This window comes from Thermothelomyces thermophilus, chromosome 2 (assembly GCF_000226095.1).
Source record: "Thermothelomyces thermophilus ATCC 42464 chromosome 2, complete sequence".
NCBI lineage: Eukaryota > Fungi > Ascomycota > Sordariomycetes > Sordariales > Chaetomiaceae > Thermothelomyces > Thermothelomyces thermophilus.
In genome coordinates, this window is record NC_016473.1 from 4088452 (window position 1) to 4104430 (window position 15979).

At 61.3% G+C, this 15979-nt stretch overlaps 3 protein-coding genes across 3 annotated transcripts; 2 read left to right on the forward strand and 1 right to left on the reverse strand.

The window, feature by feature from the left end:
* Positions 1–705: 705 nt before the first annotated feature.
* On the forward strand, positions 706–3312 carry MYCTH_2058328 (uncharacterized protein; the record flags this gene model as incomplete). Its single annotated transcript, XM_003662000.1, has 2 exons — positions 706–1524; positions 2254–3312. The coding sequence occupies 2 exons, from the start codon at positions 706–708 to the stop codon at positions 3310–3312; spliced, it is 1878 nt and encodes a 625-aa protein (XP_003662048.1).
* A 649-nt stretch (positions 3313–3961) lies between these two features.
* MYCTH_2302128 (uncharacterized protein) lies at positions 3962–10578 on the reverse strand. The gene is made up of 2 exons (XM_003662001.1): positions 10456–10578; positions 3962–10287 (listed from the first exon to the last, which is right to left on the reverse strand). The coding sequence occupies exon 2, from the start codon at positions 10197–10199 to the stop codon at positions 4266–4268; it is 5934 nt and encodes a 1977-aa protein (XP_003662049.1). The 5' UTR covers positions 10200–10287; positions 10456–10578; the 3' UTR covers positions 3962–4265.
* Positions 10579–11003: 425 nt separating this feature from the next.
* On the forward strand, positions 11004–15966 carry MYCTH_2302129 (uncharacterized protein). The gene is made up of 3 exons (XM_003662002.1): positions 11004–14967; positions 15130–15539; positions 15636–15966. The coding sequence occupies exons 1-3, from the start codon at positions 11485–11487 to the stop codon at positions 15751–15753; spliced, it is 4011 nt and encodes a 1336-aa protein (XP_003662050.1). The 5' UTR covers positions 11004–11484; the 3' UTR covers positions 15754–15966.
* The last annotated feature ends 13 nt before the right edge of the window (positions 15967–15979 follow it).

The window sequence follows — 15979 nt, forward strand, 5'->3', positions numbered from 1 at the left end:
ACAGCACGCTCACCCCGGCCGTCCATCCCCGCACGGAGGCCTGGCCGAATGACCATGGCGTGGTCAGCCTCCCAGGCTTCCTAAAGCACCCGCCGGGAGCGATTGGACAAGACATGGCCTCTTGCTTCGGAAACGATTTGGCTTCGCTACCGTGCACACCCAACCCAGCTCTTGCATGACTGATTGGGGAAGATCCCCGGCAGCCACTTGCAGCCTAGAATATCCCTTATCGTAAAGCTGCCTCCTCTTCGGCGGAAGCTTTGGCGCGGGGTCCAAAGGCTCTTTTGTTTGCAACATTCTAGTTTTACCTCTTAGCTATCGGCTCCTTCCACTCACTCTCCCAGTTCAACCCCCTCGAAGCTCGCTCATCTCGTCCACCACTTTACGCTCCGCATCTCTACTGTCTTCTTGTTCGTCAGGTCTCGCGAGCACACCAATAACCCTCCTCTGCCCTCCCGTTCCCTTCCTCACCAGCCACCTCCCCACCCTCCTCCCCCCCCCTTCCCCAAAAAAAAAAGAAACCAAGAAACGGTTTCTTTCTCTCCCTCCCCTCCCCTCCCACTCCCGGCGCCGTAAAACGGGCCAGCCAGCTGCCCTCCTAAACTCTGGATCACCGGATATCTTGCGAAACAGCGCAGCTGAAGCTGCCGCGGACACAGCGACTTGTATTCACCCACGCTCTTGTCGTCCGCCCAGGTCAGGTCCATGTCCGACACCAGCGGCCCGCTATTTCAGCGGCCCAGTCTCTCGATTGTCCACCACCTCTTTCGAGTCCCCCTTCTCCCCGCCATCGCGGCAAAGCACGTTGTCACCTTTGCGCTTACCACCCTTGTCGCCTTCGCTATGGGTCGGTCAGTACGAGGCCGATCCGACGTTAAACGACGCCTAAACCCCTCGACATCGGAGAAGCAACACTCGGCCATCCAGATCGAGGATCGAATATGTCTCATCTGCCAGGAAATCGTTGGCACCCGCAACGTCGAGGGCATCAAGGAGGGATTCAGCATGCTGCCTTGCGGCCACCGCTTCGGCAGCTACTGTATCAAGCGCTACCTCAGCCTGACCGCTGACGAGGAGCCGCTGTGCCCCATCTGCCGGCATGTCGCGTACCACGATGCCTGCGGCCATCCCGTTCTCCCCTTTCTCCTCAAGTCCGACGGCACGCACCCCGACCTCATCACGGACGTATCGGGCAAGGTACGCCCGCCCAATAGCAGCGCCGAGGCCTTAGCGGCGCCCTGCGAGTACTGCCGGCTACCACAAGAGCAAGCGGAGCGAACGGTTGGGAAGTTGGCCGGCCGCCTGTCCTCGATCAAGAAGCCGCTGCGCTGGCTCCGCGACATGGTGCCATTTGCACCCAAATGGAGACTCCGGCTCCTCCTTGCCGGTAGCGAGGACTCGAGCGAGGACTCGAGCGAGGCGGAGGAACGCCCATCCAGCACCGGGGAGCGACGATTGACACGCCAGGAGATGCGCTCCAGGAGAAGAACCCCCGTCAACAACGGAGTTTGGGAAGGGCCATGGGTCGATGTTCAGACCCGGGACGCGGAGTGGGAGAAGTGGTGGATGGCTCAGTCCCCTCGCGGGGTCTGAGTTCCGTCGCTATCGAGCCAAATCTTTCCGGCATCTCATTCTCGGTATCACACATTCTCTAATTGGGCATGATATGGATGGCATCTACACTAGATTTTTTTTCTTTTGTCGCAACGGGCATGGGCAGGCAATACACCACGGATGGTGGAGGATGTTTGGGCCCGCAGATCGGTGGGGGCTCACTCTACACTACACTACACTACACTACTATGAGTATAGTACTGGGAGGGTGGGGTCGCGGGACGGTTGTGCCACGAGTGCCCAAGCAAGGTTCCCCGCATTGGCGCGGGGATTGCCTGTGGAAGGTACGAAACCTGGTAATTTACGCAGCAAGTTACAGAGATGCAGGCTGGAGTCTGGTGTAATTTTCGGCCACTTACGGTACATTACATACATACACGAAGGTTTCCGCAGCTCAACTGCATTTGGTGGATGCGGTGGGGGGCGGGGTTGCACTTTACGCGAGCAACGCGACTCGACACGCTTTTAACGGCAAAGGCAACATCTCATTGACATGATCGAAGGCTGCAAATCAACAAGATGCGCTTCAAGACCGATCTCAAGAATGTGAGGACGTTTTCAAGTAAGCTACTTTACTGCATCACGTAACGAACCTCGTCTAATTTTTTCACTTTCTTTTTTTTTTCTCCGCCCTCAGAGCTCACGGCAGCCCTGAACTCGCTCGAGAAGATCGCATGGGTTCGCCTTGATGATGATACGGTCCGCTTCACCGTGATTCCCGACACGGGATCCCAAGTGTGGGCGTCGCTCTCGGTCGACTTGATATTCGATAACTACCACATCCAATCCGCCGAGGTAAACAACACCATCAACCTTGAACTGCCCCTCGGGCCCCTGCAACGGGCCCTCAAATCCGCCATCGGCAGCATCTATGCCAACTTGCGCCTCACAAAACGGGACGGCATCCCGATGCTGTCCATGACTATCCACACCATGACCAAAGACAGCGTCCATGACGCCCGCGGTTTGGGCGGCGGCATACCCGGCGCTGCAGCAGCAGGAGCAGGAGCAGGAGCAGGAGGAGGGCGGCACCAGGATGGCGACCCGTTCGCCAACCCGGACGTGTTCGCGCAAGAATCCCTCGAGCTCACCATGAAGCGCGAGCGCGAAAAGATCATCACCCAGGACATACCCGTGCGGGTCCTGCACCCGGACACGGTGGAGACCATCATGCAGCCCAAGGTGCGCGAGCCGGACGTGCACATCCAGCTCCCGCCCCTACTCCAGCTGAAGGCCATCTCGGACCGCTTCACCAAGCTCGCCCTGACCGCCTCCTCCTCCTCCTCCTCGCACGGCACGGCCACCCGCGGCGGCGGCGGCGGCACCTCGAATCCGAAACTGACCCTCTCGGCCAACATGCACGGCTCCCTCCGGCTGCGCCTGGCCACCGACACGCTCGACATCACGTCGGTCTGGAACGGGCTCGAGAACCCGGAGCTGGACCCGGCGCAGCTGGCCGTGCCGCTCGACGAGCACCCGTCCACCCGCTTCCGCGAGGCCGGCCCGGACAAGTGGGCCACCGTCCGCGTCGACGGCCGCGACTGGAGCCGCGTGCTCAGCGTCGGCCGCCTCGAGGGCCGCGTCATCGCCTGCTTCGTCGACGACCACGCCCTCATCCTCTACGTGTACGTGCCCCACGCCGACGACATCGGGGCCGAGGACGTCGTGACCTATTATGTTTCGAGTTATAGTGCTTGAAAATTTGCATTTGGAAAAGGTCGGGGGCCGCGTAAAGGCGTTGTTGAGCTCTTTTTTATCCTTTGCTGCTCTTGTGTTATGCTGGAGGACTTGGAAGAGAGAGAGGGGGGGGGGTTGGTCTGGCGTTCATCTGGTTGGTTGGCTTCAGAGGAGAGAGGAGGCATCTCGATTGGTGTCATGTGCTTGGGCGGGAGCCATTCGACATGGCTCAAATCTAACCTATTTTGCTCGGACCAGGGCTTTGAGACGGCACAATCCGCGAAATTGATACTGTTTACAGCTCTCTCTCTCTCTCTCTCTCTCTCTCTCTCTCTCTCTCTCTTTTTTTTTTTTTTTTTTTTTTTTTTTTTTTTTCTTTTTTCTTTCTGGCGTTCCGTAGTTGGTGTTTGTGTGATGGTTAACTCTCCTCCTTCCCAAGATCGAGCTGTCCACCTCGCAAGAGATCGTGCACAGTCCAGAGAGAACCTTGATTGCATTTGATCGAACCCCTTAGCTTTACATGCTCATCGACGTGTTGCGGCATCGATGAAAAAACAAGGCCACCGCGCCTCATCATGTTGAGATTCATCCGTTCGCTAAATGTACAAGACAGAGTCTTCCCACCGTTGCCAAGGAGAAACAAAAAAAAAAAAAAAAAAAAAATGAACCAGGTAAGCCATCATCTGCCTCAAGACGACAGCGCCCTGGCAGGAGGGCATCAGTAATTACGTATACATCGTAAGTTATACAGTATCATCGTCTTTCCTCGGCCCCTTCTCCCCAACCCCCCCCAATCCTTTCAAACTCCCGATAGCGTGCACAGTCATATATCTCTCTCCCTCTATTCTCCTCGTTCTTCCTTTACGACTTCCCCATGACATCCACATATCTCGCCCCCTTCCTCGCCTTCTTCGCGGCCCCCGGCTTCCTCGGTCCCGCCGCACCCAGCAGGTCATCGATGCTGTTGGAGTTGCTCAGGCTGGTCGGCGGCCTCGACGGCGGGGCGCCCTGACCCAGCGGCGGGGCACTAGCCGTGCTGCTGTTGGACGCCGACCGTAGCATGGCCACCGGTCCCGGCGGCGGGGGGCCGGCAGGGGCACCATTGTCGGTTGGTCCGCGGCTCGCGGCGCGCGGCGGACCCGTGGGCGGGGGAGGGGTGCTCGCGCTCGCGCTCGCGCGGCCGGCTGCTTCTGTTGACGAGGGAGGAGACGCCGGGCTGGCGCTAACGGAGCGCTGGGCGGTTCCCGGTGCTGCCCTGGGCGGCGGGGGTGTCGCCTTCTTGGCCGCGTCTTCGGGCCCGGCGTTCTTGTTGACCCAGCGCTTGAGCTCGGGGTCATAGTAGAACGAGTTGGCCTCGCCGAGCTTGGCGCGGATGGGCTTGTTGGGGCTGGAGCTCTGGCCGGCCGCGTCCTTCTTCGCGCCGACACCGAACCAGGAGGTGAAGCCCCACCCCTTTTTGGTCTGTTTGGCTGCTTCGGCCCGTTTGGCTTGGGTCGGGGGTCAGTACGGTCCGAGATTGTGCTCCGGCAAGACGTTATATATATAGACTTACCATCTTCTTCGGCAACCTTGCGGATCAACTCTTCGTTCTCACGATCCTTTTCTTCCTTTGTCTTCTCGGCAGGCCGCGGAACGGGGAAGTCATCCTCGTCGTCGTACATGATGCCCTTCTTCTTGGGCTTCGGCTTCGACTCCTCGTCAGACCCGGCATCCTCGTTTGAGGGTTCCGGGTCGGGTTCGTACGAAGGCGGTTCGTAGCTATACGGCTGGTACGAGGGCGGCTCGTAGGTGCTGCTGTTGCCATTGGCAGCTTCTTCGGATGTGCCGCTCTTGTCCTCGGCGGGCGCCTCGTAGGGAGTAAGCGACGGGGGCTCGTACCCATACGAAGGGGCCGGATATCCCGACGATTCGGGAGATTGGGCAGACGCATCGTCGGGTTCCTTGTCAGGCGATTCGCCATTGACAGCGGCGCCCGGATAACCAATGGGCTGCGGCGGCGCCGGTTGAGAGGCCGGGCCGTACGGCGACTGTTGCGGGGAACTACTAGACCCCGCGACACCTTGGGGTGTGTACATGGCAGCTGGCGAGCCGCTCCGGACCGGACTGTAACTACCCGTGCGCCCGGACTGCAGTTCCAAAGACCGCCTGGGCACCTCGAACGAGCTTCTGTTGAGCTCGCTCGACGTCCGCTCCATGGAGGACCGAGGCGCATACGCCGAAGTGGAAGGTCTGCTGTTAGAGGCCGGACCCTGCGGCGCGCCGGGCGCATATCGAGACGTAGCCCTGGTTGGTGGCGCAGAAGCCGGCACTGGCCCGTTAGGAATGGCTGCCGGGATGCCGTAACTCGGAACCGCGGCGCCAAACGTCTCCAGGTTGTTCGTCGAAGGCGACCGACTTATGGCTGGCGTGCCCCCGGCGACACGCGCGAACGGACCGGGTTCGGCCTCTCCGGACGTCCCCTGGCCGGAGGTGTCATCCTCCCCGGAGACGAACTTGTTAAACTTGCTCCACACCGTGTCGGACACCTTGTTCATGGTTGGCTTGGGGATCCAGGAACCGGAATCCTCCTTTGGAGCCTGCTTGAGGCGCCTCATGAGGTCCTCGACTGCATTCTCCAGGATGGGATGGTGATACGGAGACCTCTTGGTCTGAGCGGTAATCGCGGCAGCGATCGCATCACAGTACTGCAACGCCTTGTCCCGGAACCCATACTCGGCCAGAGCCAGGGCGTGCTCGAGTTTGTAAGCTGCCAGGTGCGGGTTCGTGATGGGCACGGGCGAGCCGCCTGCCAGGCTTTGGCCGTACTCGTAGACCTCGCTCAGCAGCAGGGGCTCGATCTCTTTGGTGAACTGCTCGGCCTGCTTCTTATGATCGGAGCCGACGAGGACGAAGTGAGATGCCGGATCATCGAGACCGCCAAAGACGGTGAAGCTGCGCGCAAACATGAAACAGATGTGGGCGGCCTCTGCTCTCCCATAGCCGGAGAGGAGGATGCCGAGAGAGTGGATTGCGCGGACGTCGTTGAGGCTCCTGTTGCTGAGGATGAGGCTGAGGGTCTCCCGCCACTTGTCCAGGCCTTCCAGAGCATCCTTTGAGGGGCCGGATGCCGGATTGGTGGCCATGAGCTGAAGCCCGGCGCGTGCGTGGCTCGGGACGAGCTCGTCCACGCTCTCCTCGTGGTTTCCGGAAAGAACTCCGTACAAGGCAGCGAGCGATTCGTTGTTGTGTCCCGGGATATTAACCTCTTTCTTCACAAACTCCTGAGCGACCTGCCTGTACAGGTTCGGCGCGAGCGCGTTCGAGATGAGGAGGGCATGGCCCCATAAGCGCTGGTCAGCCGCAGCCCAGACGGCCTTCTCGTGTTCGCCAACAAGGAGATGGCGGCGGATCTGCTCGAGCGTCGAGGAGCCAACCCCCTCGGCTTGCACCCCGGTCGGAGCGGAATCGGCAGCCAGGCCAAAGGCGGCACCACCGCTTGCGAACGGCGTCGCGCTGCTTTCCGGGCTCTCGAGGCCGGGGGTTAGGATATCACGGACGGCTTTATCGACCGCAGGATTTCCTTCGAGCACACCATCGTGCTCAACAAAAACACGGAGGATCTTCCAGAGCAGCACCCGCTCGACCGCGCGCTTCTGATCGTGGGACAGACTCGTCTGGAAGGAGAAACTGGTGGGCAGGCTTCGTTCCAAGCTCTCGATGCCGGCCGTCAGCCAAGCGATGGTCTCCTTCTTTTTCGACTTGCCCTTGAGAGGCCCGGGGAACTTTGCGAGCCGTTCCTCTAGGGGTAGGATATCCTTGATGTTCTGGACTTTGACATCACCGGGGCTACGGACAACGGCAGGAATGCTCTGGTTCATACCGTACCGAGGCACCTCCTTGGGGAACATGGTCACAAAGGTGCCACCGACGCCCCAGGAGATGATGGGCGCCCCTGGCCACCGCTGAAGCGGGTCATGCTCACGACCGTCCGTCGGGGGGATCACGTTCAGGTTCATTGATGCACCCCTAGGGCGACGATAGGTCGTGTTGGCGGTTGTGGCTGGGGCGGCCGCTGGGGCAACGGGAGCAAAGGCTTGCGGCGGCGGTGCGGCAGGTTGCGCAACTTCACGCGGCGAGGTCGGGCCGTTCACGGAAGACGGTCGAGGAATCGGCTCGACAGACTTCGCACCTCGGTTGCCGTACAGGGATCCGGGGCTCTGGGTCTGGGAGCGAGGAGGCGGGACAAATTCATACGGTGGCGCCAGAGGGCTGTAGGCCGAGGCGGCGCGTTTGGGAGGTGACAGCACGGCTTGTCCGGAGGGACCTGGAGGCGGAGGCGTCTGCCTGGCTCCTTGGGGCGGCGGCGCGTATTTGGAAACGGGCGGCGATGCTGGATAGGGCGGCGCCCGGTTCTCGAGCGCCCCTTGGGCCTCCTTAGGGGCTTCCTCTTCCTCGACCTCCCTTGTAGGGGGCAAGGACGGCACTCTTTGGAGCCGATACTCGTGCAAGGAACTGCTGCTCCGTCTCTCAACCAGGCTGCCCTCGGGCTGGCCGACTGGTGCATGAGGCCTCGACCTCTCATGCGTAATCTCGAACTGGGCAAGTGGACTCGATGTACGAGGTTGATGAGGCAACACCGCTGGTCCTGGAGTCGCGGGGGTTGGTGCATACCCGGCGGCCGGCGGCCGTGAGGCTGGCGGGGCTGGGGAATATCGCTTGGTCGCAGGAGCTGGAACGGGACCGTTAGGAGGGTGTGGTGCTCCAGGAGGCGCCGGGGAATAACGGGTCGACGCCACCGGAGGTGCCGCGGGGATGGGGGCGGGGCTCGAGCTCAAGGGAGCATATGGGTTTACGCGGGGCGGCGCAACCAGCTCCGGAATGCCCGGCCCAGAGCCGCCGGGAGCCGACGACCCACGAGGAGGAGCAGGAGGAGGCATCGGATGAGAAGTGACCGACGGGGGAGCGGACGGCGGCGGGACGCCGTAGGAACTTGGCTGCGTCGGTGACGGCGCACTCTTTTGGCTTTGCCGGGATGCGGGCCGTGGCTTGGTGGTTATGGGAAGATCCTCAAAGAAGCTCTCGCTCTCGGTCTTACGCCCACTTGGGGGTCCTCGCGACGAGTGGCTCGATGCCGGGCGTGCCATGCCGGGCGGCGGGCCACCACTTGGGGGGGGCGGCGGCGGCGTGGAAGAGTGCATGCTTGCGCTCCTGGGGGGCGGCGGAATGGGCGCGGGCGAGCCAGGCGCCGACGTATTGCGCTGAAGGAGCTGAGTACTGGTACGTCTCTTCGGAACTTTGACAACCTCCATTGGGAGGTCATAGGGCGACGTATAACCGCCTTTGGACTTGTCCACAAAGCTTTGCGCTTTCTTCTCTGTGGGCAAGGGAGGTGGTGCAGCGCCATAGCCAGACTGCATCGGGGCCGGCGGAGCAGTTGACGGGGCGATATAGGATGCCGGAGCAGGAGGCTGGACTGCTGGTGCTTGGGCCGCCGGGACGTAGGGGTTCGCTGGCGTCAGGGGCGAAGCCGCAGGCAGGTAAGGATTCGGCGGCGGGGTGGTTACCGCTGGAGTCTGAGACTGAGGCAGATACCGGTTGTTGACCGCCTGCGTGCCACCATAGCTAGGAGTTGTTGGCACCTTCGCTGAGGAGGTTGTGGCTGGCTGGCTTTGTTCCGGCTGCTCAGTTTCCGAGTCTTCGAGTAAACCCTCATCGTCGCTGCCGAGGAAAGCTGACGCATCCACCTCGTTAGGCCCGGCGCCGTCGTCCGGCAGAAAGCCCTCCTCGTCATCATCGCCAAACATAGCCCTCCATTTCTCGTCAAGGTTCTCCTCCTCCTGCTGCGCCTCTGGTTCGTCTCGCGGTTTCTCTGGGCTCTGCGCTGGTAACTCCTCGTTGGACTCTTTTGGCTGAGGAGGGCTGTCGTTTTCGGTTCGTGATTCCTCTGCGGTCTCATCCAGGGGCGTAAAGCTCGTGCCGGCGGATTCCATGTCGACGGATTTCAGTACATCCATCGTGGATTTCCGCTGTACTGGAGCAGGCTGCGAGTCGTCGCCGCCGCCGCCTTGAGTGGCCCCCTCAGCGCGCACATTGCTGAAGAAGTCGTCCTCTTCGTCACCCGCTTCTTGCGCAAACAGGTCGTGCCCCGCCGCGCCCGGGCTCTGCGGTGCCCCGTCCTGCTGGGCAGATGAGACCAATGGTATCCCCTCCTCAAAGCGGGCCTCCTCTTCAGATGGGGCAGCGGTGCTCTCCCCAAGATGCTGGCGTTCGGCAGTACCGCCTCCGGTCTCTTGTGCCCCAGCATCACCCTGCGATGTCCCGGTTGTGGCATCAGGGAGAGGCTCGTCCTCCCGAGTCTCTTCCTTGACCTCGCGGATCAGGTCCTCGGCCGAAGAGAAGGAGATGGGTTGTCCTAGCTCGCGCGGGGTCTCGGTCTGCTGGCTTTCTAGAGGAGACACAGGCGGGAAGGAATTTGTGCGATTGCTCTCGGGCATGAACTTGAAAGGATCGCTGTCGGTCCGGGAGAGGGACCATTCGGCGTCGTCATCGTCGTTCCAATTCACCTCGTGCGCCACAGTCCGGGTGAAGGACATTGTGCTGAAGTGCTTGGAAGCCGTGCTCGACTCGTCTGGGAGAGCATCGTCGGCGGCGGATTCGGTCGGGGTTGCTTGTTCAGTCTGGTCTGGGGTCTCGGCGCTCGCGGCCGGCGCTTTCGTGGTGTCAGCTAACCAGTCGTCGCCGGCCCCATCATCCTGAAACCAATCCTGAGATGCTTCGCCGGCCGCATCTGGCTGTGCCGTGTTCTCCGCATTACTCGGTTCCTGCGCAGGGCTAGACGCGGTTTCTTCGGGTCGACTCTGAGGCAAGTCGGCGGTCGAGTTCGGCATCATCGCGGGATGCCATGTCGGGTTCGGCGCATCGGACACCATCGTGTCCCGATTGAAAAAGGTCGCGCAGGTGGAAAATCAGGTGTGCCGCTGCGCTCTCAAACGAACAGAGAGGAGAAAAAAAAAGGAACTAAAAACAAGAGATAAGAGGGCGACAAAAGTTTAACGATCAGCAGCCATTTCCTTCCGACCAGGGGTTCGAAGATCAAGACCCGGGGCGGGTGCGAGATCACATCGACTGACCCCTGTCACGGTTCCCAACATGGAAAAGGGGCGAAAAAAAAAAATGTGTACGTACATAGTAATACAAACACGGACGAGCAGGCTAACAAGAAATGTCTAATGACGAGGCATCTTGAATCGGGGCCGGAAATATGCAGTACTCGAACAACGGGTTCCCGGAGCAGTCGCAAAGTTGCAAGTTGGCAACTTGAGTGTGGTCGATGACGGGATCGCCCAGAAGGGGAAGGGGTAGTTACTACGGAAGCGGCGCTGCACATGGCACAGCCGAAAGGGCAACAACGCCGGCCTCAGCTGGAGGGATGTACATACCGTACTGTACAGTACAGTACGGATTACATACCTGTGTATGTAATCCGTACTGGTAGCTCGATGCTGCAGGGAGCTGCATTGACAGAGCTAATCTTAGCGTGGGGGATGCTGTTAGGGGCGGTAGCCAGAAATCAGTGGTAACGAGCGCAAAGAGTACGTGATATCATGCCGCTGAACTAACAGATAAGGGACCGCCGAGGCCGCGACGCAGCTCCATCTGTTAGTGAATAGGTATATATGTACATACATGCACTACTATGTAGTTAAAGGTAGTTATGTACGAAGTACCTCCGTAGCGGCTCCATCGAACCTGGGCCCTTGTCATCCCGCCTGCGACCTGCAACCGGCAACCAGCAACCGGCAGCCAAAGGACGCGCATGCAGGCTTGGTCAAGACCTCTCCGCTTGCGACAGACACGACAGCTGGGCTGTCTTTGAGCGCTCGGGCATGCAGTTGTATCTCTCGCCAGCAGCCAAGAACTAGGCTCGAGAACCAAAGGAAAAAAAAAAGAAAGAAAAAAAAAGAAAAAAAAAGAAACAGAAATCATCAAGGAACCGGTTTCGCATCCTCTTCTTGCACGGTACCTCATCATCCACGGCCAAACGCACGCGGCGACTTTGCTCGCATGCCATGTGCACACCGTGATTCCAGACGCTCACACACGAGACAGGGTAACGGGAAGGATTAGGGAGCGACAGCGACAGCGACACACATTCGACAACGCTTGGTTGCATCATCATCCTGAGAGAGGGCCCTTGCTGGCCGCCGATGCGGGATGCGTTCCTCGACGACCCATCCCCCAGCGAAGCCGCCAGACTCGCCGGCCGACCACTCCGACACCGATCTTGAGCTCGATCTCGAAGAGCTCGACCCCCAGACCGTCTCCGGATCCGACCAGCCGAGGGGGAGAGGTCTTTTGGGCCAGCCGCGCCAGCTCCCCGAAGAGCGAGCACCCAGGATCGCCCTGCGCACGCTGCGGATGGGCGGGTTACGACGCGGCGCCAGACGCAACGGGTACGGCGAGCTAGGCCGCAGCCATGCCGGGGGCGCCGGGGGCGCCGAGGACGCCCAGGGCCCGCTTCGGGACGGGTACGTAGGCGACCGGCGGTATTCCGACGCCAGCGCCGCCGGAGGGGACGATGCGCCGCTGCTGAGCGAGCCCGGCCGGAGCTCCAGCAACAAGCGGCGGGGCTCCTTCGCCGGCGACAGGCTACGCCGAGTCGGCCTGCGGCTCCCCAGTTTCATGTCCGGCGCGCCCGCGAACCAGGACAACCCGGACGAGGAGCTCGACAAGGAGGAAGACGACCCGTCATCGTCGAGGCTAGTTGCCGTCGGCTCGTCCCAATCGACGCGCTTCCCGCCAAACATCATCTCCAATGCCAAATACACGGCCTGGAGCTTCCTGCCCGTCACGCTCTACAACGAGTTCTCTTTCTTCTTCAACATGTACTTCCTCCTGGTGGCCCTGTCCCAGGCCATTCCGGCATTGCGCATCGGCTACCTCTCGACCTACGTCGCGCCGCTGGCATTCGTCTTGGTTATCACACTCGGCAAGGAGGCGTACGACGATATCGAGAGGCGGAGGAGGGACAACGAGGCGAATTCTGAGGAATATACAGTGTTGCAATTCGAGGAACCCGGGAGGGCGGCGGTGGCGGGCGCGGGTACGGGTGCGGGTGCGGGTGCCCGCCTCCGGACAAGGAAATCGACGCTGACGTCTGCGCGGAGAGGGCCCAAGCGCAATGGGGCGGACGCGGGCAGGCTCTCGGATATCCAGGAAGAGGAGGAGCAGACAGAGGGAGACGGGCGTCGGAAGCCGCCGGGATGCGTCGTGTCCGAAGTCAGCAAGAAGTCGCGAGATCTCCGAGTGGGCGACGTTCTCAAGCTCAGCAGAGGCGACCGCGTGCCTTCTGACGTGATCATTCTGAAATGTCTGTCGAACGACCCGGCTGCGCAGAAAGCCGAGGAGGGGCCGGTCCCTCAGGAAGAACCGCTGCTGCTCGACCATGCAGCCGAAACCGCGAGAGGCGGTGCAGCGACCGGGACGGCCGATGAGGAGAATCCCGGGGCTGCCGAGGGGGGCTCAAACGGGGAGACGTTCATCAGGACAGACCAACTGGACGGCGAAACGGACTGGAAGCTGCGGCTGGCGTCTCCGCTCTCCCAGAACCTCGCTACCGAGGAGTTCGTCCGTCTCCGCGTTACCGGCGGCAAGCCCGATAAGAAAGTGAACGAGTTCATCGGTTCTCTAGAACTACTCCCCTCGCGACAAGACGCCATGAGCACCGCCACCTTCTCCCCGACCGACGACGACGAGGGCGTCAAGGCGGTGTCTCTGTCCATCGACAACACGGCGTGGGCAAATACCGTCATCGCATCACACGCCACGACCCTGGCGGTCATCGTCTACACGGGGCCGCAGACCCGTTCTGCGCTCTCCACGGCGCCATCCCGTTCCAAGACGGGCCTCTTGGAGTACGAGATCAACTCGCTCACAAAGATCCTCTGCTTCCTCACCCTGGCCCTGTCCATCATCCTCGTCGCCCTCGAAGGGTTCAGCAACACCGAGGGCAACGTCTGGTACGTCAAGATCACGAGGTTTCTGGTCCTGTTTTCGACCATCGTCCCCATCAGCCTGCGGGTGAACCTCGACATGGGCAAGAGCGTCTACTCCTGGTTCATCCAGAGAGACCCGGGCATCCCCGGCGCCGTCGTCAGGACGAGCACCATCCCGGAGGACCTCGGGCGGATAGAGTACCTCCTCAGCGACAAGACGGGTACGTTGACCCAGAACGAGATGGAGATGAAAAAGATCCACGTCGGCACCGTGTCGTACGCCAACGACGCCATGGACGAAGTCTCGGCCTACGTGAGGCAGGGCCTCCACCTCCCCCCGCCCTCGGCCGATAGCCGGGCGCTGGTGACGCCCTCGACGTCTCTGACCTCGGCCGCGAACGTGGGCGCGACGAGGACGCGCCGCGAGATCGGGTCTCGGGTCCGCGATGTGGTTCTCGCCCTCGCGCTGTGCCACAACGTGACGCCCACCACGGAGGAGGACGGCGCGGGCCGGCTGGTGAACTCGTACCAGGCCAGCTCGCCGGACGAGATCGCCATTGTCCGCTGGACGGAGTCGGTCGGCCTGCGGCTGGCCTCGCGCGACCGCAAGAGCATGGTCCTCGAGTCTACCGAGGCGGGCCGGCCCGTGGTCAAGGTCCGCATCTTGGACATCTTCCCGTTCACGTCCGAGGGCAAGCGCATGGGCATCATCGTGCAGTTCTACGAGAGGCTGGAGCCCGGCGTCCCGGGCCCGACCTCGGGCGAGATCTGGTTCTACCAGAAGGGCGCCGACACCGTCATGGGCTCCATCGTCGCGGCGAACGACTGGCTGGACGAGGAGACGGCGAACATGGCGCGCGAGGGCCTCCGGACGCTCGTCGTGGGGAGGAAGCGGCTGTCGGCGGCCGAGTACCAGGAGTTCTCGGCCAGGTACCACGAAGCGTCCCTGGCCATCAGCGGCCGCGAGGCCGGCATGCAGGCGGTCGTGTCGCGGTACCTCGAGCGCGACCTGGAGCTCCTCGGCGTCACGGGCGTCGAGGACAAGCTGCAAAAGGACGTCAAGCCGTCCCTGGAGCTGCTCCGCAACGCCGGCATCAAGATCTGGATGCTGACCGGAGACAAGGTGGAGACGGCGCGCTGCGTGGCCGTCAGCTCCAAGCTGGTGGCCCGGGGCCAGTACATCCACACGGTGGCCAAGCTGCGGCGCAAGGACGCGGCGCGGGAGAACCTCGACCTCCTGCGCGGCAAGACCGACTCGTGCCTGCTCATCGACGGCGAGAGCCTGGGCATGTACCTGACCCACTACCGGACCGAGTTCGTCTCGGTCGCGGTGCAGCTCCCGACCGTGGTGGCGTGCCGGTGCTCGCCGACGCAGAAGGCCGAGGTGGCCCGGCTCATCCGGGAGCACACCAAGAAGCGGGTGTGCTGCATCGGCGACGGCGGCAACGACGTGTCCATGATCCAGGCCGCCGACGTCGGCGTCGGCATCGTCGGCAAGGAGGGCCGCCAGGCCAGCCTCGCCGCCGACTTCTCCATCGAGCAGTTCTTCCACCTGACCAAGCTGCTCGTCTGGCACGGCCGCAACAGCTACAAGCGCAGCGCCAAGCTGGCCCAGTTCGTCATCCACCGCGGCCTCATCATCGCCGTGTGCCAGACCATGTACAGCATCGCTCTGAACTTTGAGCCCGAGGGCCTCTACAAGGTTAGTTTATAATCTCTTTGATATTCTTTTTTCCCTTCTTCTTGTTTTTTTTTAAAAAAAAATCTTTTTTTTTCTTATATACCACGTCCTGTGACCCTTCCCTCCCCTTCCCTCCCCTTCCTTTTTCATATCTTAGAATCGTCTGACATGCCACGATCCCAGGATTGGCTCATGGTGGGCTACGCGACGGTGTATACGGCCATGCCGGTCCTCTCGCTGGTGCTCGACAAGGACGTGGACGAGAACCTGGCCAACCTGTACCCGGAGCTGTACAAGGAGCTGACGTCGGGCCGGTCGCTGTCGTACCGCACCTTCTTCGTCTGGGTGTTCGTCTCGGTCTACCAGGGCTGCCTCATCCAGGGCCTGTCGCAGCTGCTGACCGAGGTGGACGGCCCCCGCATGGTGGCCGTCAGCTACACGGCCCTGGTGCTCAACGAGCTGCTGATGGTGGCCATCGAGATCACGACCTGGCACTGGGTCATGGTCGCGTCCATCGTGGGGACTTTCTTGCTCTTTGTCGGCTCGGTCCCGTTCCTGGGCCGCTATTTCGACCTGGCATTCTTGTCGGCTCTGTAAGTGATGCCTTCCCCCCTTGCCCAGAGAGCGAGAGCTCGGCGAGTGTTGTTTGCTGGACCTTGGTTGCGCTAACTCACCGTGATATCTAATAGGGGCTTCTATTGGCGGGTAGCTGCCATCTTGGCCATGTCCCTGATTCCCACGTACGCGGCCAAGGTGATACAGCGGACCATGAAGCCGCCCTCGTACCGGAAGGTTCAGGGGATTTGAGCATTGGGGAGAGACGGGGAAAGCATGAAATGGCGTTTTTTTTTCCGGGGTGTTTCGTATGCAGAACTACGTCTATCTAGCATTAACGTGGATTTCTTCTGGTTTGGACCTCCTGCCGTCCCTGCTCGCGACGATCGACGATCATGTGCGCTCCGAGGCTGGCTGTGACTTTTGCAGGCCGCGACAAGATCCAGTTGGAGCCAAGATGCCGCCCATTGGCCCTTTG

What these genes read in the sequence shown, in the direction of transcription:
- MYCTH_2302128 (XM_003662001.1), bottom strand. Translation starts at nt 10,199, where the DNA reads ATGGTGTCCGATGCGCCGAACCCGACATGGCATCCCGCGATGATGCCG.
- MYCTH_2302129 (XM_003662002.1), top strand. Translation starts at nt 11,485, where the DNA reads ATGCGTTCCTCGACGACCCATCCCCCAGCGAAGCCGCCAGACTCGCCG. An exon ending in AGCCCGAGGGCCTCTACAAG is followed by an intron (nt 14,968 to 15,129) that starts GTTAGTTTATAA and finishes CCACGATCCCAG; the next exon opens with GATTGGCTCATGGTGGGCTA. An exon ending in CTGGCATTCTTGTCGGCTCT is followed by an intron (nt 15,540 to 15,635) that starts GTAAGTGATGCC and finishes GATATCTAATAG; the next exon opens with GGGCTTCTATTGGCGGGTAG.